This window comes from Vigna radiata, unplaced genomic scaffold (genome assembly GCF_000741045.1).
Source record: "Vigna radiata var. radiata cultivar VC1973A unplaced genomic scaffold, Vradiata_ver6 scaffold_70, whole genome shotgun sequence".
Classification (NCBI taxonomy): domain Eukaryota; kingdom Viridiplantae; phylum Streptophyta; class Magnoliopsida; order Fabales; family Fabaceae; genus Vigna; species Vigna radiata.
In genome coordinates, this window is record NW_014542367.1 from 546564 (window position 1) to 563026 (window position 16463).

Consider the following 16463-nt stretch of genomic DNA (forward strand, 5'->3'; position numbering starts at 1 on the left):
GGTGGGGACCTCCCATAGAGAGATTATTGTGTTAAGTGAAGTTCTGCCAAGTCTGGTGCAAAAATCTGCATTGTAATCGATTACAAGGGGTTGTAAACGATTACGCGTGTCTGAATTGGATTTTGCACATCCTTTTGAACTGAAGGAGCCACTAGTGCAAAAAGTGGAGGACCACTGGTGAACAGAAGTGTGTTTTGACCCAAGATCAGTTCTTTTAGTTGTAATTTTATGTTTTGTAGTGAGGAATGACTGCATCTTAATGTTTTGGGTCCCCCAAGATGGAGGTAGGGACCACCCATTGAGAGATTATAGTGTTAAGTGAAGTTCTACCATGTCTGGTGCAAAAAATTGCATTGTAATCGATTACAAGGGGTTGTAAATGATTACGCGTGTCTGAATTGGATTCTGCACATCCTGTTGAACTGAAGGAGCCACTAGTGATCACGTAGGGGACCATTGGTGAATAACAGTGTGTTTTGTCCCAACTCTAGTTGTTTTAGTTGTAATTTTATGTTCTTTAGTGAGGAATGGCTACATTTTAATGTTTTGGGTCCCCTAAGATGGAGGTGGGGACCACCCATTGAGAGATTACAGTGTTAAGTGAAGTTCTGCCATGTCTGGTGCAAAAAAATGCATTGTAATCGATTACAAGGGGTTGTAAACGGTTACGCGTGTCTGAATTGGATTTTGCACATCCTATTGAACTAAAGGAGCCACCAGTGATCACGTGGGGGACCACTGGTGAATAACAGTGTGTTTTGACCCAAGTCCAGTTGTTTTAGTTGTAATTTTATGTTCTTTAGTGAGGAATGACTGCATCTTAATGTTTTGGGTCCCCCAAGATGGAGGTGGGGACCACCTATTGAGAGATTATAGTGTTAAGTGAAGTTCTGCCATGTCTGGTGCAAAAAAATGCACTGTAATCGATTACAAGGGGTTGTAATCGATTACACCTGTCTGAATTGGATTCTACACATCCTGTTGAACTGAAGGAGCCACTAGTGAACACGTGGGGGACCGCTGGTGAATAGTAGTGTGTTTTGAACGTTGTATGTGATTATCTAGTGTTTTACTGTCCATTAAGTACGACTTTATTTCACTAGTTAAGATTTTGTCAAGTATAATACAGGAAACATTGGTTGTTCAATGTCATGGACCACTGTACGTTGATGTTGTTCATTGGTTGTGTTCCCTTTCGGAATCCACACTCCCTCTTCATTCTGCACAAAACCAAAGGAGGACACAGACTCATATCTTATTCTTTGTTCATTGTCATGGACCACTGTATGTTGACGCCATTGCAACTGCACATATATACAAATAAATCAATGGCGGTGGATTAGGGTTCACAAAACACAAAAATAATAAAGACAACAAAAATAAACTAGTGTTCGAGAAGCGAGACAATGAGAAAGAGAGCGACAACACGAAAGACACCCAAACCCAAAAGGAAACAAAGCCACAACACTAAACAAACCCAAAACAAGAAAAGAACTTAAGTGAAAACACCAAAGACACCCAAACCCAAAAACGAAACAGAGCCACAACGCCATACAAGCCTAAAACGAGAAAGAGAGCTTACCGATACACAATGATTGCGAAAGACCTCTTTTGGTTTCCTTTGGATGAGACGACACGTTAGGGAGCAATGTGAGAGATGAAGCGAATGGAGAAAGAAGGAGGCGAATGGAGAGAGGAGGAGGCTAATGGAGAGAGGAGGCGACAAACCCAAGCCAAATTGAACGAAGGATAGAAATGAAACTGCGAAAATTAAATTTCATACATTTCGTTTTTCAAAATTACCCTCCGGATCATTTAAAAAAGAGTTGAGTTTCTTCACCCAAATAACCAACCAACTGAACGAGACCATGTGGCGTGTGTAAAAAATGTGTTAAATGAAGGGTGTCAACGAAACATTTTCCATTTTAAAATAAATTCTAGATTGCAAAAAAAAGTATTATTTACTTATTTTAAAATGAACTTTAAAATAAAAATAATAATTTCATATTTTGTAGGGATTAAATTAAACAAAGTATTTCACAACTTCTGATTTATCGTTTAATAAATAATGAAATAATCAAGTTAAAATTTTTTAAGAACAAATAATACAGTTTTGTTTTTCTTAAAGATAAAAAATAGAACACAGCCATAAAAATACAAAATGTATCCCCCGTTATAGAATTTGAAATGTGTAACAGAGAAGTATCATTTCCCGCACAATGCTGATTTGGCCTCCGTCCCCAACTCTTCTGTAAACCAAACGCGCTAAAATGGAGCCTCCTAAGAACAACGCCGCCCAAAGCGAAGACGAAACCACCGTCGCGCTGAAGAAGAAGAGGTTGCGGCGCGTGAGCTTCGCCGACAACGAAATCACTTCCGTCCACGTATTCCGCCGTGACGACGATTCCTCATCTCCCTCCGAAGCCCCTTCCGATCCCTCCATCGTAGGGTTTTTCCGCGACCTCGCCTCCGACAGCGACGACGACGACAAAGAACAGCCGCAACTTCATGAGGAAGCGGAAGACGGAAACTCCTTCCTCCGTCCAATTGGCTCTCCTTATCCCGGCGACAGCAGCACCGCAGACGAAGGCGACGGTGCGCTCAGATTCTTTCCTTTCTCTTTCGCGGAATTTTCTTACTCTCTCCGTAGTTTATTATTAATTTGTTGCTCATGATGTGCGCAGACGACGATGACGACTTTCGTGGTCCAGTGTCAGCGCATTTCATCAGGCCGGAGCGGTTGTCGGACTCTGGCGTTTCGGACGACGTGACGATGGACTCGACGGCGTTCTCGATGCATTACAGGAGTCTCGCTCGGTCGGACTCCGGCGACATCAAGACGCGCCAGTTCGACGTCACAACGCCGAACTCTCACTCTCGAGGAAGTTACATGGAGCTCACGGAGCCGAAGTGGTGTGGAGTGGCGCTCGACGCACATAGCGCAGGCAAAGACTCCAATGACATGAGCATCGAGGGAGAGCAGCAGAGGGGCTCTGAATACGACATTCTACCCTCTCCTGCGTTTGATGCTGCAATATTGGTTCAGGGAGCACCTAATGACTCACCGCAACCCAGCTTGGAAGGTTCGGTTGCCTCTCCTCCATTTATTCAATCCCACCAGATACAACCTTCTGATTCTGCAATCGAGGTGAACATTAATTGTTTGTTTTAATTGGCATTTATAGTTTAGGAGTTCTTTTTTTATTCCCGTCGAATCAGGGATTAATCTCTCGGGTGTTTTACAGACACCAAATGATGGACATCCCTTTCTAGCTTGAGCTATGAGCCACTAATTGAATAAAGTTAGGTGAAGTAACAAATAAAAGTAAATAAAACAAGTATTTCATAAGTTAACGTTAGCGTATACATGAACTAAAAATAAGTTTTTTTAGATATATCAGCTTATGTGTAAGCTAATTTTATTTGATGGTAATTTTTTTCTTATAAAAATGTTTATGAATATTTTTGTTCAAATTAATCATGAGTATGCGGTGTCACTTTTTTGTGTTTAGGTTGTATGCATTTGATTTGATTAATATTATCAAGTTGTAGGTGTGCATGGTTTATTTATGATGACACTTTAGGGGTTATCCTCATACCTCCTATTGCAACTATTGGGTTATGTGCAGGATTAATTATCATTTGTCCGTTGTTTTCTTTTTCTAGGAACTTAAGGAGTCTACTAAAGATGCAACTGAGGTTTTGTCAGTTTGTAGACAACTGGACTTTGAGAATGCTAATAGAGAAACATCACTGAGGGTGGGTGAACACAAAGGAATGGTGTTGGATTCAGATTGTAAGTCTGATGAAGTAGACCGAAATCCAATATATGAGTCTACGCCGTTGTTGTTGTCTGGAAGAAAACAATCATTTACGAGGTCTCCTGTTTCATCCGAACATGCTGGAAACATAACTCCACGTTTAGAGCAATCTGCTTTACATGGTCCAGAGGTAAGTGTCGCACATCGTGCAACTTCTTCTGCACGTAGCAGCATTTCAAAGATGGTTGTTACTATTGAACCTCCTGCCATGTCGAGTCTCAAGAAAGGAATGGACGTATTGAAAGCTAGATTATCAAAATATACTCCTGGAATTTCTTTGTCAAATGAAAAAAATCAAGAATACAAGCAAGATGAAAGTCGCCAAATTCCTTTAGGGGAAAAACTGTTTAGTTTAACTCCAAGTAGTAACACGTATAAAGGTTTGGGTTATAGCAATGATCGCAGAATTCAGTCTTTAAAAAGTATTTCCAAGTTAAGTCAAAATGAAGAGACTGTAGACACCAAAATGAGTGAGGGAGACTTAAATTCAATTTCAGCTTCTCCCTCACAGTTGACCCATTTAATGAAGGTGGGAGATGTGGACCTGGCAGATAACTCAGGGAAAGATGAAATTCTAGTCCCAAGTTTTCCTATCCAACAAGTAACACCTCAGTTGTGCTCACCACAAGACGTGTCTCCCAAGGGTACTGTTGATGGTCATGGTCCTGATAACAACCACCATTCAGTACTCAATGTAGCTCAGAGCCCTCTTACCAAATCTGGTATTGGGATTTCTTCTGGGAAGAAAAGGAAAGGTGTCCAAATGCTCAGAAATGGAGACAAAATAGATAAAATAGGGAGGATTGACAGAACACCAGAGGCTCATTCAAATGGGAGTGGTGATCTACAGTTAGTTTTGGAGCAAACAGGATCTATGAGAAGGGAAAGAGGGATGCTTGGAAATCAGACTTCGAATGATGGGGATCTAGTATGGTTACTGTTTTATGTTGTATTGTATATAGTTTCAATTGGTTAGATGGGACACTGAGCTTTTCACAATTACCTTGCAGTTTCTTAAAAGTTTCTTAGACAGAACAACTCACCTTCTACCTCCTTCAGTTGATAGGCTAAATTTGAGACTGGTATGTTCTAATTTGTGGGTGTAGACTTAGAAAATGATAGTATTCAACTGAAAATATGGATATTGTTGCTTACTCTTTGTTTTGATTCTTCACTTAAACATCTCATAGCTATTTATATGAATAATGCTTTAAGCCCGTCAATATTTAGATTGGCAGGTTGGAAGATATTTTGGTTCATCTGCAGAAAGTTAAGAAGACAGAGATTGTTTGTTCTGAAATTCAATCTCAGGTCTGTTATATTAGATAATGAAATTTAATATACTTTTTTCGGTTTATTATAACGTAGCAAACTTACATTTTACAGTAATTAGAACATGTTACTTCTTCTAAAGACAGTTGAAGCCCGGCATCTGTTTACTCACATGACATGACATGGTTCTTGTTTTTTCCCCAGCATAAAATAACCGATCCTTTAAACATTCATAGAGACAAGAGGTATGCTCATGCTGTCTGACTAAGTAATAACATATATGCATGGTTAAGGAACTGTTTTGATATGATCGTTTGGTGATGTGAACTTGGACTAATCTTTTGCAGAGTTGCTGAAACAAGAATATTGCTGCATAGTATAGCATACGAGAAGGCAAAATTACAATTATTGCTTATTAAGCATGACAAATTACTGGTACTCTATCTTAATTGAAAACATGTTATTATTTTGGCATTGCCCACAGTTGGTGATATGAACTGCCGTTGTAAACAGGAAAAGGGACAACAGGTTAGTACTGGGCTTCAAGAGTGTGAGATGATAAAATTAAATTTCATCCCATCATTTAAACGTGGGGCAGTTGACACTCAAGCGAATTATAGTTTTTCCAAGGGAAAATCTCAGGTATAATTGTTTGTCTGAAGTATTTATTTAAACTGGGAATGAGGTTGACGGAGGAGGAATGCAACTATATAGTTTTTTTGTGCGAAGGTTCCTCAAATTACCTAAAAGAAATTCAAGTGAGAACTATTCTGTTTGAGGGAGTTTCTCTGAAGGAGACATTGTTGGGCTTAGGCTTATGCTAGTGGTTTGGACTTTGTACTTAAAAATGCTGTGCAAAAATGATATAACGAGTTGGGATGTGATGTTATCCACAAGACAAAGTACTAAATCTTTATCTATACTAATGCTAGACTAATTAAATAAGGAAATTGCATGTAAATCGCATTTAAGTTTGTAGGGTGATTATAAATATTTAGTGGCCTGTTTGGATGAGCTTCTTTAGTAGAGCTTTTAAGAGAGAGAAATATGAAGAAAGAAACGAAATTAACTTTTCCACAAGTTAAAATTAGCTCATACACAAGTTAAAAATAGAAGTTTGGAGAATTTTAAAGAAGCTCTATGAGAGAGATTTACAAGTAAGCTAATGTATAAACTAATTTTAACTTGTGGAGAAGTCAATTTCATGTTTTTCTTCTTATTGTTCTTTCTTGGTAGTCCTTATGGAGAAATTAGTCCAAACGGATTCTAATTATTTTTCCCTAAGATCACCTTTTGAAAAAAGAAGAAGTTCCACTATTTCCTGAAATATGTTGATCCAATGCAATTTCACAATTTAGCAATTAAATATTCATGAAAGAATAGTAAAGATAGAGAAAGGATCACACAATCCTTTTATATTGGTTCACTCTCAATTTTTGGAAGCTACACCCAGTCTCTTTGCATTAATCTCCTCTGTTTTTTAAGCTGTCAAACTTTAATATGTAACCTAACTTTAAGCTTTTTGTAAATAGGTAGAGATGTCCTCTGTTGTGTTGTAAATAGGTAGAGATGTCTTTAAGCTTTTTGTAGCATTCGTCTTAAAAGCTAAATTTTGAACTTCAAATCGAAACAAACTCTCTGCAGAGTTTGGTTACTAACTTTGCATATTAAACATTTCTCCTCCTTTTGGTTCTCGGAGAAACCAATACAATCTTCAAGACCTGTAACTTTTGTTTTTTGCTTGTTTCAAAGACTTGTTATCCTCTTCTTTATATGTAACTGTCAGAATATGTGAACTTATTAAGCAATAAATATTACAATTAATATGGCAATTATGTGTAATCCCTAAAATTAAGGGATTAGGATTAGTAACTATTGGGCAGATTTCCTTTCATTAAGATTAGGTATTATTGGGTAGATATCTCCTGATTTAGAGACTTTATTTCAGGAGATTTTTTACCTTAATTAGACCATGGTTTGTTTCTTTTTAAACACCTATGTATTGTTTCAAAAGTATGAACGTGAGAATAATTATTTCCAGCATCCTATTTCTGTTTTCAACATGGTATCAGAGCTCTAGGTTTTTCCTAGAGCCCTGGTCTTTGTTTTCTTGTCTCACGGCCTTCATTGCCGTTTCTTAAATATTGTCGGCCTTCATTGCCATTCTCATCTAAAAAGGGGGCAGCCTTAATTGTTGTTGTTATTCTTTCCGCTGTGTTAACCTAACCTCCGATTACAATGTCCGACGCTACATCAAGTAGAGAAGTCTCTAGCTCTTCACTCAAAAATGGAGAACTCCAAGGTCTCCGAGCATCATACAGGCTGGATGGGAAAAATTTTCTCAAATGGTCTCAGTTTGTCAGAACCTATCTCAAGGGAAAAGGATGCCTTGTTCATCTTCTTGAAAATGGTCCAAACATGGAGGATCCAGCATTTGCAGCATGGGATGAAAAAGATTCCATGATTATGTCTTGGTTATGGGACTCCATGGAAGCTACCATCAGTGACACTTGTATGTTTCTTAATACTGCTAAAGATATTTGGGACTCCATAAACCGCACATATTCCAAAGCCAATGACGCTGCCCAAGTATATGAAATCAAAATAAAAATTGCAGCCACAAAACAGGGAAGTAGAGGAATCACAGAATATGCGGCATTGTTGCAGAATCTATGGCAGGAACTTGATCACTACAGAGTTTTTGAAATGAAGTATGCTGAGGATGCAATCCTCTTGAAGAAATTCATAGAGAAGGATTGTGTGTATGATTTTCTAGCAGGACTAAATCCTAAATTTATGAATACCTCATATAATGTGAACTCTTGGATTGTGGATTCGGGAGCTACAGATCACATGACACACTTATTCCACTTGTTTCATTCTTATACACCCTCACCAAGTAATAGAAAAATTATTGTTGCCAATGGGTCAGTAGCTACTGTTGCAGGATATGGTAATATCCAAGTAAACCCCAACCTTATGCTTAAAAATATTCTCCATGTTCCCAAACTCTCAGCCAGTCTTCTTTCCATAAAGAAACTAACCTCTGATCTCAATTGCTCTGCAATTTTTTCCCATCTCTATGTGTTTTTCAGGAACAGGACTCGGGGAGGAGGATTGGACTTGCTAAAGAAAAAGATGGTCTTTATTATTTGGAAGTATCTCAAGAATCCAAACCAACCAAGCAAAATCCCTTCACAGTATAACAGATAAGGATGAACTATGGCTGTATCACTATCGTCTAGGACATCCATCATTTAAGGTGCTACAGTTTATGTTTCCACATCTGTATGCAAACTTAGATATCTCAAAACTTCATTGTGAAACTTGTGAATTAGCCAAGCACACTCGTGCATTTTTTCCCAAAAGCAATAATAGAAGCTCTCAACCTTTTCAATTGGTTCATAGTGATATATGGGGACCATCTCCAGTACCTAATATCTCTGGGGCCCGCTGGTTTGTAACATTTATTGATGATTGCACTAGAGTTACTTGGCTTTATTTGCTTAAACAAAAATCTGATGTAAGCACTATCATTCCCATATTTCACTCTATGATTAGAACTCAATTTGGAGTTAATATTAAAAGGTTTAGAACCGACAATGCTAGAGATTATTTCAACCAAACCATATCCTCGTATTTCCAATCTAATGGGATCATCCATGATTCTTCATGTGTTTATACCCCACAACAAAATGGAGTGGCAGAAAGGAAAAATGGGCATTTACTCAATATAACTCGGGCACTTCTTTTTCAAGGGAATGTTCCAAAAAATTATTGGGGAGAAGCTGTTCTTACTGCATCCTATCTTATTAATAGACTTCCCTCACATGGCCTAAGTAATAAGAGTCCAATAGAAGTCCTAAATAATTTCTTTCCTCACTTTAAGAAATCAAATGGACTGATTCCTAGAATATTTGGATGTACAGCCTTTGCACATGTCCCTGTTCAAGCTAGAGATAAACTGGATCACAGGGCTATTAAATGTATTTTTTTAGGATATTCAGCTACACAAAAAGGTATAAATGTTATGATCCTATCATTAAGAAGTGGTATATCTCAGCTGATGTCACTTTCTTGAAACTGAACCTTTTTTTAACAAAACCAGTCCTATAGAACAATGTCTAGACAACCCTCATGAAAATACTGAGTTCTTAATTCTGCCACATACCAACCGATCTCAGCCTCCAACTATACAACATAATTCTGAACAAGGATCAAAAGCTGAAATGGATACAGATTTTCCCATTGAAGCAACTCGAATAGAAGTTGACAAGGTTTACACCAGGAGAAAGAAGATTCCAGATATGATGCAAGTCCATGAATCCAATCCAAGTTCTGCACCAGAAAATAAAGAAATACCTGAACCAGAAAATGAGATTGACCTTTCAATAGCCATCCGAAAAGGTACTAGAAATTGCACAAAAAAACCTCTTTATCCTCTCTCAAATTATGTTTCTTATGATAGATTATCGGCTAACTATAAAAGCTTTATTGTAAACTTGAATTCTGTGGTTATACCAAATAATATTACTGAAGCACTAGCAAAGAAAGAGTGGAGAGATGCTATGCAAGTGGAAATGACAGCATTAGAGAAGAATAACACTTGGGAAATTGTGGATAAACCCAAAGAAAAGAATATTGTTGACTGTAAGTGGATATTCACAGTAAAATATAATGCCGATGGGTCACTTGAAAGATACAAAGCAAGATTGGTGGCCAAAGGATACACTCAAGTATATGGAATAGACTATGAAGAGACGTTTGCACCAGTTGCTAAAATGAATACTCTAAGGATTCTTCTATCCTTAGCTGCTCATTTTGATTGGAAACTACTACAGTATGATGTTAAAAATGCCTTTCTTCATGGAGACCTAGAGGAAGAAACCTACATGAATATCCCACAGGGGGTTGAAGGAGATAGACAAAATAAGGTGTGCAGACTTAAAAAGGCATTATATGGACTGAAGCAATCTCCTAGAGCATGGTTTGAGAGGTTCTCAAAAGTTATGAAGGGATTTGGCTACAAACAAAGCCAAGGAGACCATACGTTGTTCATAAAACATTCAGAAAAGGGGAAGGTGACAATTCTTTTGGTGTATGTGGATGATATTATAGTAACTNGGAATGATGAAAAAGAAAAGGAAAAATTGAAACAAAGACTAGTCCAAGAATTTGATCTCAAAGAGCTTGGAAAATTGAAATATTTTCTAGGAATTGAAGTAGCATACTCTAACCAAGGAATCTTTATATCCCAACAAAAATACATAACCGATTTGTTGGTTGAGATAAAGACTATTGGATGCAGACCCGCAACCACTCCAATGGACCCCAATCACAAACTGAGTAAATCTAGAGATGAACCAGAAGTAGAAAAAAGGATGTACCAGAGGCTGGTTGGAAAATTAATATATTTGGCGCATACCCGACCAGATATTGCTCATTCAGTAAGTGTAATAAGTCAGTTTATGCATGAACCAAAGGAGTCCCACCTTCAAGCTGCCTACAGGATTCTCCATTACTTAAAAGGCACCCCCGGAAAGGGAATCCTATTCAAAAAGAATGAAAGATTGAACCTTGAAGCCTACACCGACGCAGACTATGCAGGATCTCTGATTGATAGAAGATCGACTACTGGATATTGTACTTTCTTGGGTGGAAATTTAGTAACGTGGAGAAGTAAAAAACAGAACGTGGTGTCTAGATCATCAGCTGAATCAGAGTTCAGAGCACTTGCTCAAGGAATATGTGAATTATTATGGATAAAAATTATTCTGGATGATTTGAAAGTTAATTTGAAGGGTCCCATGAAACTGTATTGTGATAATAAATCAGCAATAGAAATTGCACACAATCCCGTTCAACATGACCAGACAAAACACGTTGAAATAGATAGACACTTCATCAAAGAAAAAGTAGACAAAGGTTTAATATGCATGGCATATGTCCCATCCAGGCAACAAGTAGCTGATGTGTTAACAAAAGGTCTTAATAGCCCTATCTTCCAAGATCTTATAAGCAAGCTAGGAATGACCAATATCTATTCCTCAGCTTGAGGGGGGATGTCAGAATATGTGAATTTATTAAGCAATAAATATTACAATTAATATGGAAATTATGTGTAATCCCTAAAATTAAGGGATTAGGATTAGTAATTATTGGGCAGATTTCCTTTCATTAAGAATAGGTATTATTGGATAGATATCTCCTGATTTAGAGACTTTATTTCAGGAGATTTTTTACCTTAATTAGACCATGGTTTGTTTCTTTTTAAACACCTATGTATTGTTTCAAAAGTATGAACGTGANAATAATTATTTCCAGCATCCTATTTCTGTTTTCAACAGTAACAAAATGTAAACGATTTCTATTACAAATGGTGGATGGTCAGAACATTATAAGAATTTATGCTTAAGTTTTGATATTTTAAATATACAACCATCATTAACCTTGCAATAATCAATAATGATAAATCAATTCTGTTCTGATCAACTAATATTCTGTAGAATGCATGGTATATTTTCATTTGTTCCAAACTCTTGTTTATAGTTTGATGCTGTAACTTGATCATGAAAGGATCAACCTGTTGTGCTGTTCCATTGCATTTCAATTGGCAATATTTTATTGTTCATTGCTAGGTTTCTTGCAAAAAGGTATTGGAAAAGAAGCAGGAACTTGAATCTTTGGAATCAAAAGCAAAATCCTTAAGTGAATTCTTACAGAGTCACTGCAAGATGGAAGGAGACCAAAGCTTTACTGACACTGTGAAAGCTGTTTCTGGTTATTTGAGGAAGAGAATGCCTTGCAAGTCTATACGCCAGAATTTGAAGGTCTTGTGACTTTAAATAGTTCTGTCCTCATACCATATATATAATAATGCTAAACATCTTTTTTCTTCTATTTTTTTGTTTCCCAGTTGTGGGAAATTGAAGATTTTGAGCGCAAGGATGACTGTCACAATGTTTGTCTCAACTATTGTGGTTATGTAACCCAAAGGTTAGTTAATTTTGATCCACTTCTTTCTGTGGTTGAAGCTGAAGTGTATCTTTTATGATATGACTAAATATGAAAGTTCCAACTATTTTGATGGAATGCAGGGTCACTGTAAATACTGGTCAATCTAGCATAATAACATCAACTAGTTTGAATGATGTGAATATTGGGAAGGTAACTTAATTAACAATTATTCTGTTTTATTACAACATTCAATATTCATACTTTTTTCTTTTTCTAATATGGTGTGTCTATTTTTCAGACCTTCCCAAACTTGGAATCTTTTACTGCATTTGTGTTTGTCTTAAATCCACATACCACTAAGAAGTCCACTCACTCAAGCAGTATGGCACGAGAAATACAGGTAGATATTTTATTTCTTATGAATATGATAATTTACTTTTAGCAAGTTATTGTTATTTTTTATTTCATATTTTCTTGGATCATGGATAAGCACTTGATCATGTGGACAGAGAAACTTAAAACAGTGCTGTGGATCATGTATAAGCCATTGTATTGTTGACTGAGCCACAAATGGCCTAGTATAATAGATCACCCATGTTTCAATGGTCCTTTCATAAAAGCCTCACCATGGCCTCCTTCCTAAACCTCTAGGATTGCTTCTTGTTTTTCTTATGATAAACTGGTTGTTGGTCCACTTTCACTCTTGGCCACCAAGCTTGACACCATTTTTGTTCCTCCTAAATAGATGGTCTTGATTAAGTGGTGTGGTTTCTCGAGTACATCACTTGGGAACATTAGGATACACTTTTTGTAGCTTACCACCTTGATGACAAGGTGTTTTTCCTTGGAGAAAGGGGTGATTGGAATATAGACCAAAGCAACATTGTAGGTGACAGGGAGCTGACCATAGATTGGGTAGGTGGTATTGATTCGAGGACCCAGTAGGCTCACTAAGAAGCGTGAAGTATGGGATGAATTTAGGCTAATTTGCTTGTGTCATTAGTTAAAGTAGCTGGCATATTCTGAGTGCTGAGTGCACCAATCATCTATATTAGTTTGTATCTGATTCCCTTTTCTGTTATGTTTTGTTAAGCTCATCTCTTTGTATAGAGCTTTATATGGCACAAATGAGAATAAGAAAGGACAATAGTCCCAATTGTCTCTCTCTTCTTTAGGAGGCACCATTCCTGGCCTCAAGTGCAGGAATAAATTATTGTCTTTAAAAATTAATGGACTTAATTAGAACTTTTATGAATTATGAAACTAAATTAAATAAAAAATACAATGAAAAATGTAATTAAGCCGAAATCTTATTATACAACTAGTAGTGACACAAAATTTTCTCTATGAAGGAGCCTAGGCTTTGGTTATTACTTTCTGTTAGGACACCACTTTCTATTATGAAGGTTGAACATATATGATCCAATAGGCAATGTTTGCTTAATTGACCAGACCCGCAACGTAATTGTAGAGAGAGACTTGGAACCAAAAGGCGGAGTTTATAAGGACTAGGCTGTTCGTGGTACATATGAGCTAGAGTGTTCTTCCTATATCTTAATAGGTTTTAAGTATTAAAATGTAGCAAATGATGAAATACTATTCCAACAACCTGTGTAGCTGACCTGCTATTCGATGCAGATAACAAGCTCACTGCTAAGTAATTTGCTAGATGTGGTTGAAGAGGTTCAATCAGCTCGGATAGAGATTAGAAATTTGGTCGACGCAAAGTTCTATTCTCATTCAGGTAAAGAAGTTTTCCATACTCTGAAATATTACTTCTTTAAATTCAATTCTCATTTCAGCCTTGAATTGAGTCCTCCACGATATACAGAAAGATCTTCCGATATTCATTGATGGTACATTTGCATTTTCATTGAAATTTTTTGATGAGAAACGGCATTTTCACTTCCTTTCATGCTCCGGTTTTGCAGTTCAGAGGCTTGATTTGCAACTGTCTTTCATTGATTTCCATAGTGGGAGGAAGGTGAAAGCCATATTTGATATAACGTGCTTAAAATGGTAAACTTTTGCTTCCTTTTTGTTTTAATTTCAATTTTAAATTCCATGTCTTGCTGAGAGTTGGTCCTTTCTTTTTCGGAGTTTCATATCCAATCTTCATTCAGATTTTGCATTCATACTTTATATGCATCTGCAAATTTACCCTGGGTTGGTTCTCTTCAAAGTCCGTCTGTGAGAAGGAGAGGAGAAAACATATTCGCGGGTATCATATAAAATATAAATAAATAGGCCCTCAACGCCAATATTCACAAACACCATATAGAGGTACTTTGGTCCTTTTTCTTAAAATATTTTAAACTCATCCAAAATTCAAATTATTATTAGAAATAATTAGAATTTGTCTAGTGTTATTGTTGGACCTACCCCGTAATCACTATCAGGTTATAATCATATTGCCGACAAATCATAGACCAGTAAGTTCCACGTTTAAAAGGTTTACCTGCATTTTGGATTTTTGTTAGATTCGAATCCTAAATTATAAGAATTGTGATTACTATCTTTTTTATTTTTTAGCAGAAATTTAATCGGTTTTGATATGACAATGCTCATTGATAAGATTTTATTATTATTATTTCTAAATTTTTGTTTTTCGTTTTTGGTAAAATATCTTGGCATTTGCAATTAAAGACGGCTATTGATTTGAAAAATGGTTTCTGAGCAGTGGGGTCTATCCTTCTGGGGTTGTTCCCTCTCAAATATTTGAACCTTCTGGTGCGGAACAGAAGTCTCTGCCTTCATCACTTGCACATGAAATCAGAACTGCAACAGAGCGTGTGAGAGTTGGATATTCAAGAATTATTAAGCTCTGTAGATGTATTTCCTATGCAGTTCATTCAGGCTTCCTCCAATACCAGATGATTGGAAATTAGGGTTTACACTTGCATTCAGCACACGGAAAATTCGTTGTATCACCCACTGGATAGTGGTGCAATAGGTTAATGCTTTGCTTTAAGTTGGTTTAGGGTCCGAAATTTGGACTTCATCACAAGTGATGAAAACGGACATTAAAAACAATGTTTTCATTTTATGATTAAGAATGTTTAATCAAGTCTCCTTAAAATAAATCTATAATTCCGTCTTTGATTTAGTAACCTTTTTAATTGAGTAAAAAGGACACCATAAGGTAATTTCAGATATTAATTCAATTTTATGTAATTATCGAGCAATAAGTTTTCTAATTTAATTAAGTTCCAAGTTTTTGAGTTTCGTTGCTTAATTATTTTTTTTATTTGTGTCTGTTCATATAAAATCATGTCATTGTAGAAATTTTGGATGGTAGGATTGTTCTATTTCTTTTTGCTGTTAATTTGTTATTATTAATAAAATTTGAGATAGGATGTTGATTGTAACACCCCAACTATATAGAACTATATAATATAGTATTCCATAATTATAATATTAAAAAACAGTTAAGGAATGTATATAAGTTTTAAGTTAAACATTATTAAAAAGAGATCATAATTTAAAACTTTATTTGGAACAAAGTATTTTAAAAGAGACAAAATAATTGAGAAAACATAAATAAACTAAGTTGTAGCATCATCACCATCTAGAACTTGCTTTAAGTGTATTTCATCAGTTTCTGTTCACATCTAAGTAGATGATCATGGTAAAAGAAAACACAACACAAGCAAGGCACAAACACAGAAGCAAGGATGAGCTAGATATACAAAAATCATGTTATAATAATCACACACAACATCCAATTTTAATTCACATATACTAGGTTAAATAACATAACTTGTACACTATTAAACTTGACTTGTCCGGACTTAGAATGATTGTCAAGTTATGGCAGGTTATGCACTTGTGGTGGCTTCTACTTCTTTGCAAAGCCGTTGCCAATGGGTTTCACCCTACCATACTCACGAGGTTAGTCTGTACCGTGCCTTGGAGCATATTGGAAGCCTCCAAGACTAAGACCTCCTACTATTCCTCACAACATGAATCAACCCTCTCTACGTGAGAAGAAAGATCATTGGAGTTTCAGGATAACCCCCAAGACTGAGCTTCCATGCAAATCATTCTAAACACACTAAGGGCACCACCATGGATCATCTCCTTGAGGATCATGGAATTATGTCCAATAACCACATTTGTTATACTCATATCAACCACAACCTTAATGATCATATACTATCAACTTATCATTATCACCACAATCATACTTTACATTTTAATCATCACATACACTTAAGTCAAACCAAAACAAGAGCTAAAGAGTGAATTGGACTCAAAGGATTCGCTCAGCGCACCCCAGTTGCGAGGCGAGACAGGAATTTCTCGCACAACGCACCCTCACTCGCAAGGCGAATTACCTTGCAGAGGTACCAGACCTCAGGTCTCTCGCATAGTGCACCCATTTTGCTAGGCGAGAGCTCAGACAAAGACCAA

General features: G+C 36.6%; 1 protein-coding gene across 1 annotated transcript; it reads left to right on the forward strand.

Annotated features, from left to right (window-relative positions):
- Positions 1–2172: 2172 nt before the first annotated feature.
- Positions 2173–15177, forward strand: LOC106779925. The gene is made up of 15 exons (XM_014668145.2): positions 2173–2595; positions 2685–3148; positions 3667–4749; positions 4832–4903; positions 5052–5132; positions 5298–5338; positions 5441–5528; positions 5607–5735; positions 11732–11923; positions 12010–12089; positions 12191–12260; positions 12349–12450; positions 13689–13794; positions 13982–14069; positions 14731–15177. Exons 1-15 carry the CDS (start codon positions 2271–2273, stop codon positions 14936–14938), a joined length of 3129 nt encoding a protein of 1042 aa, XP_014523631.1. The 5' UTR covers positions 2173–2270; the 3' UTR covers positions 14939–15177.
- Positions 15178–16463: the final 1286 nt, after the last annotated feature.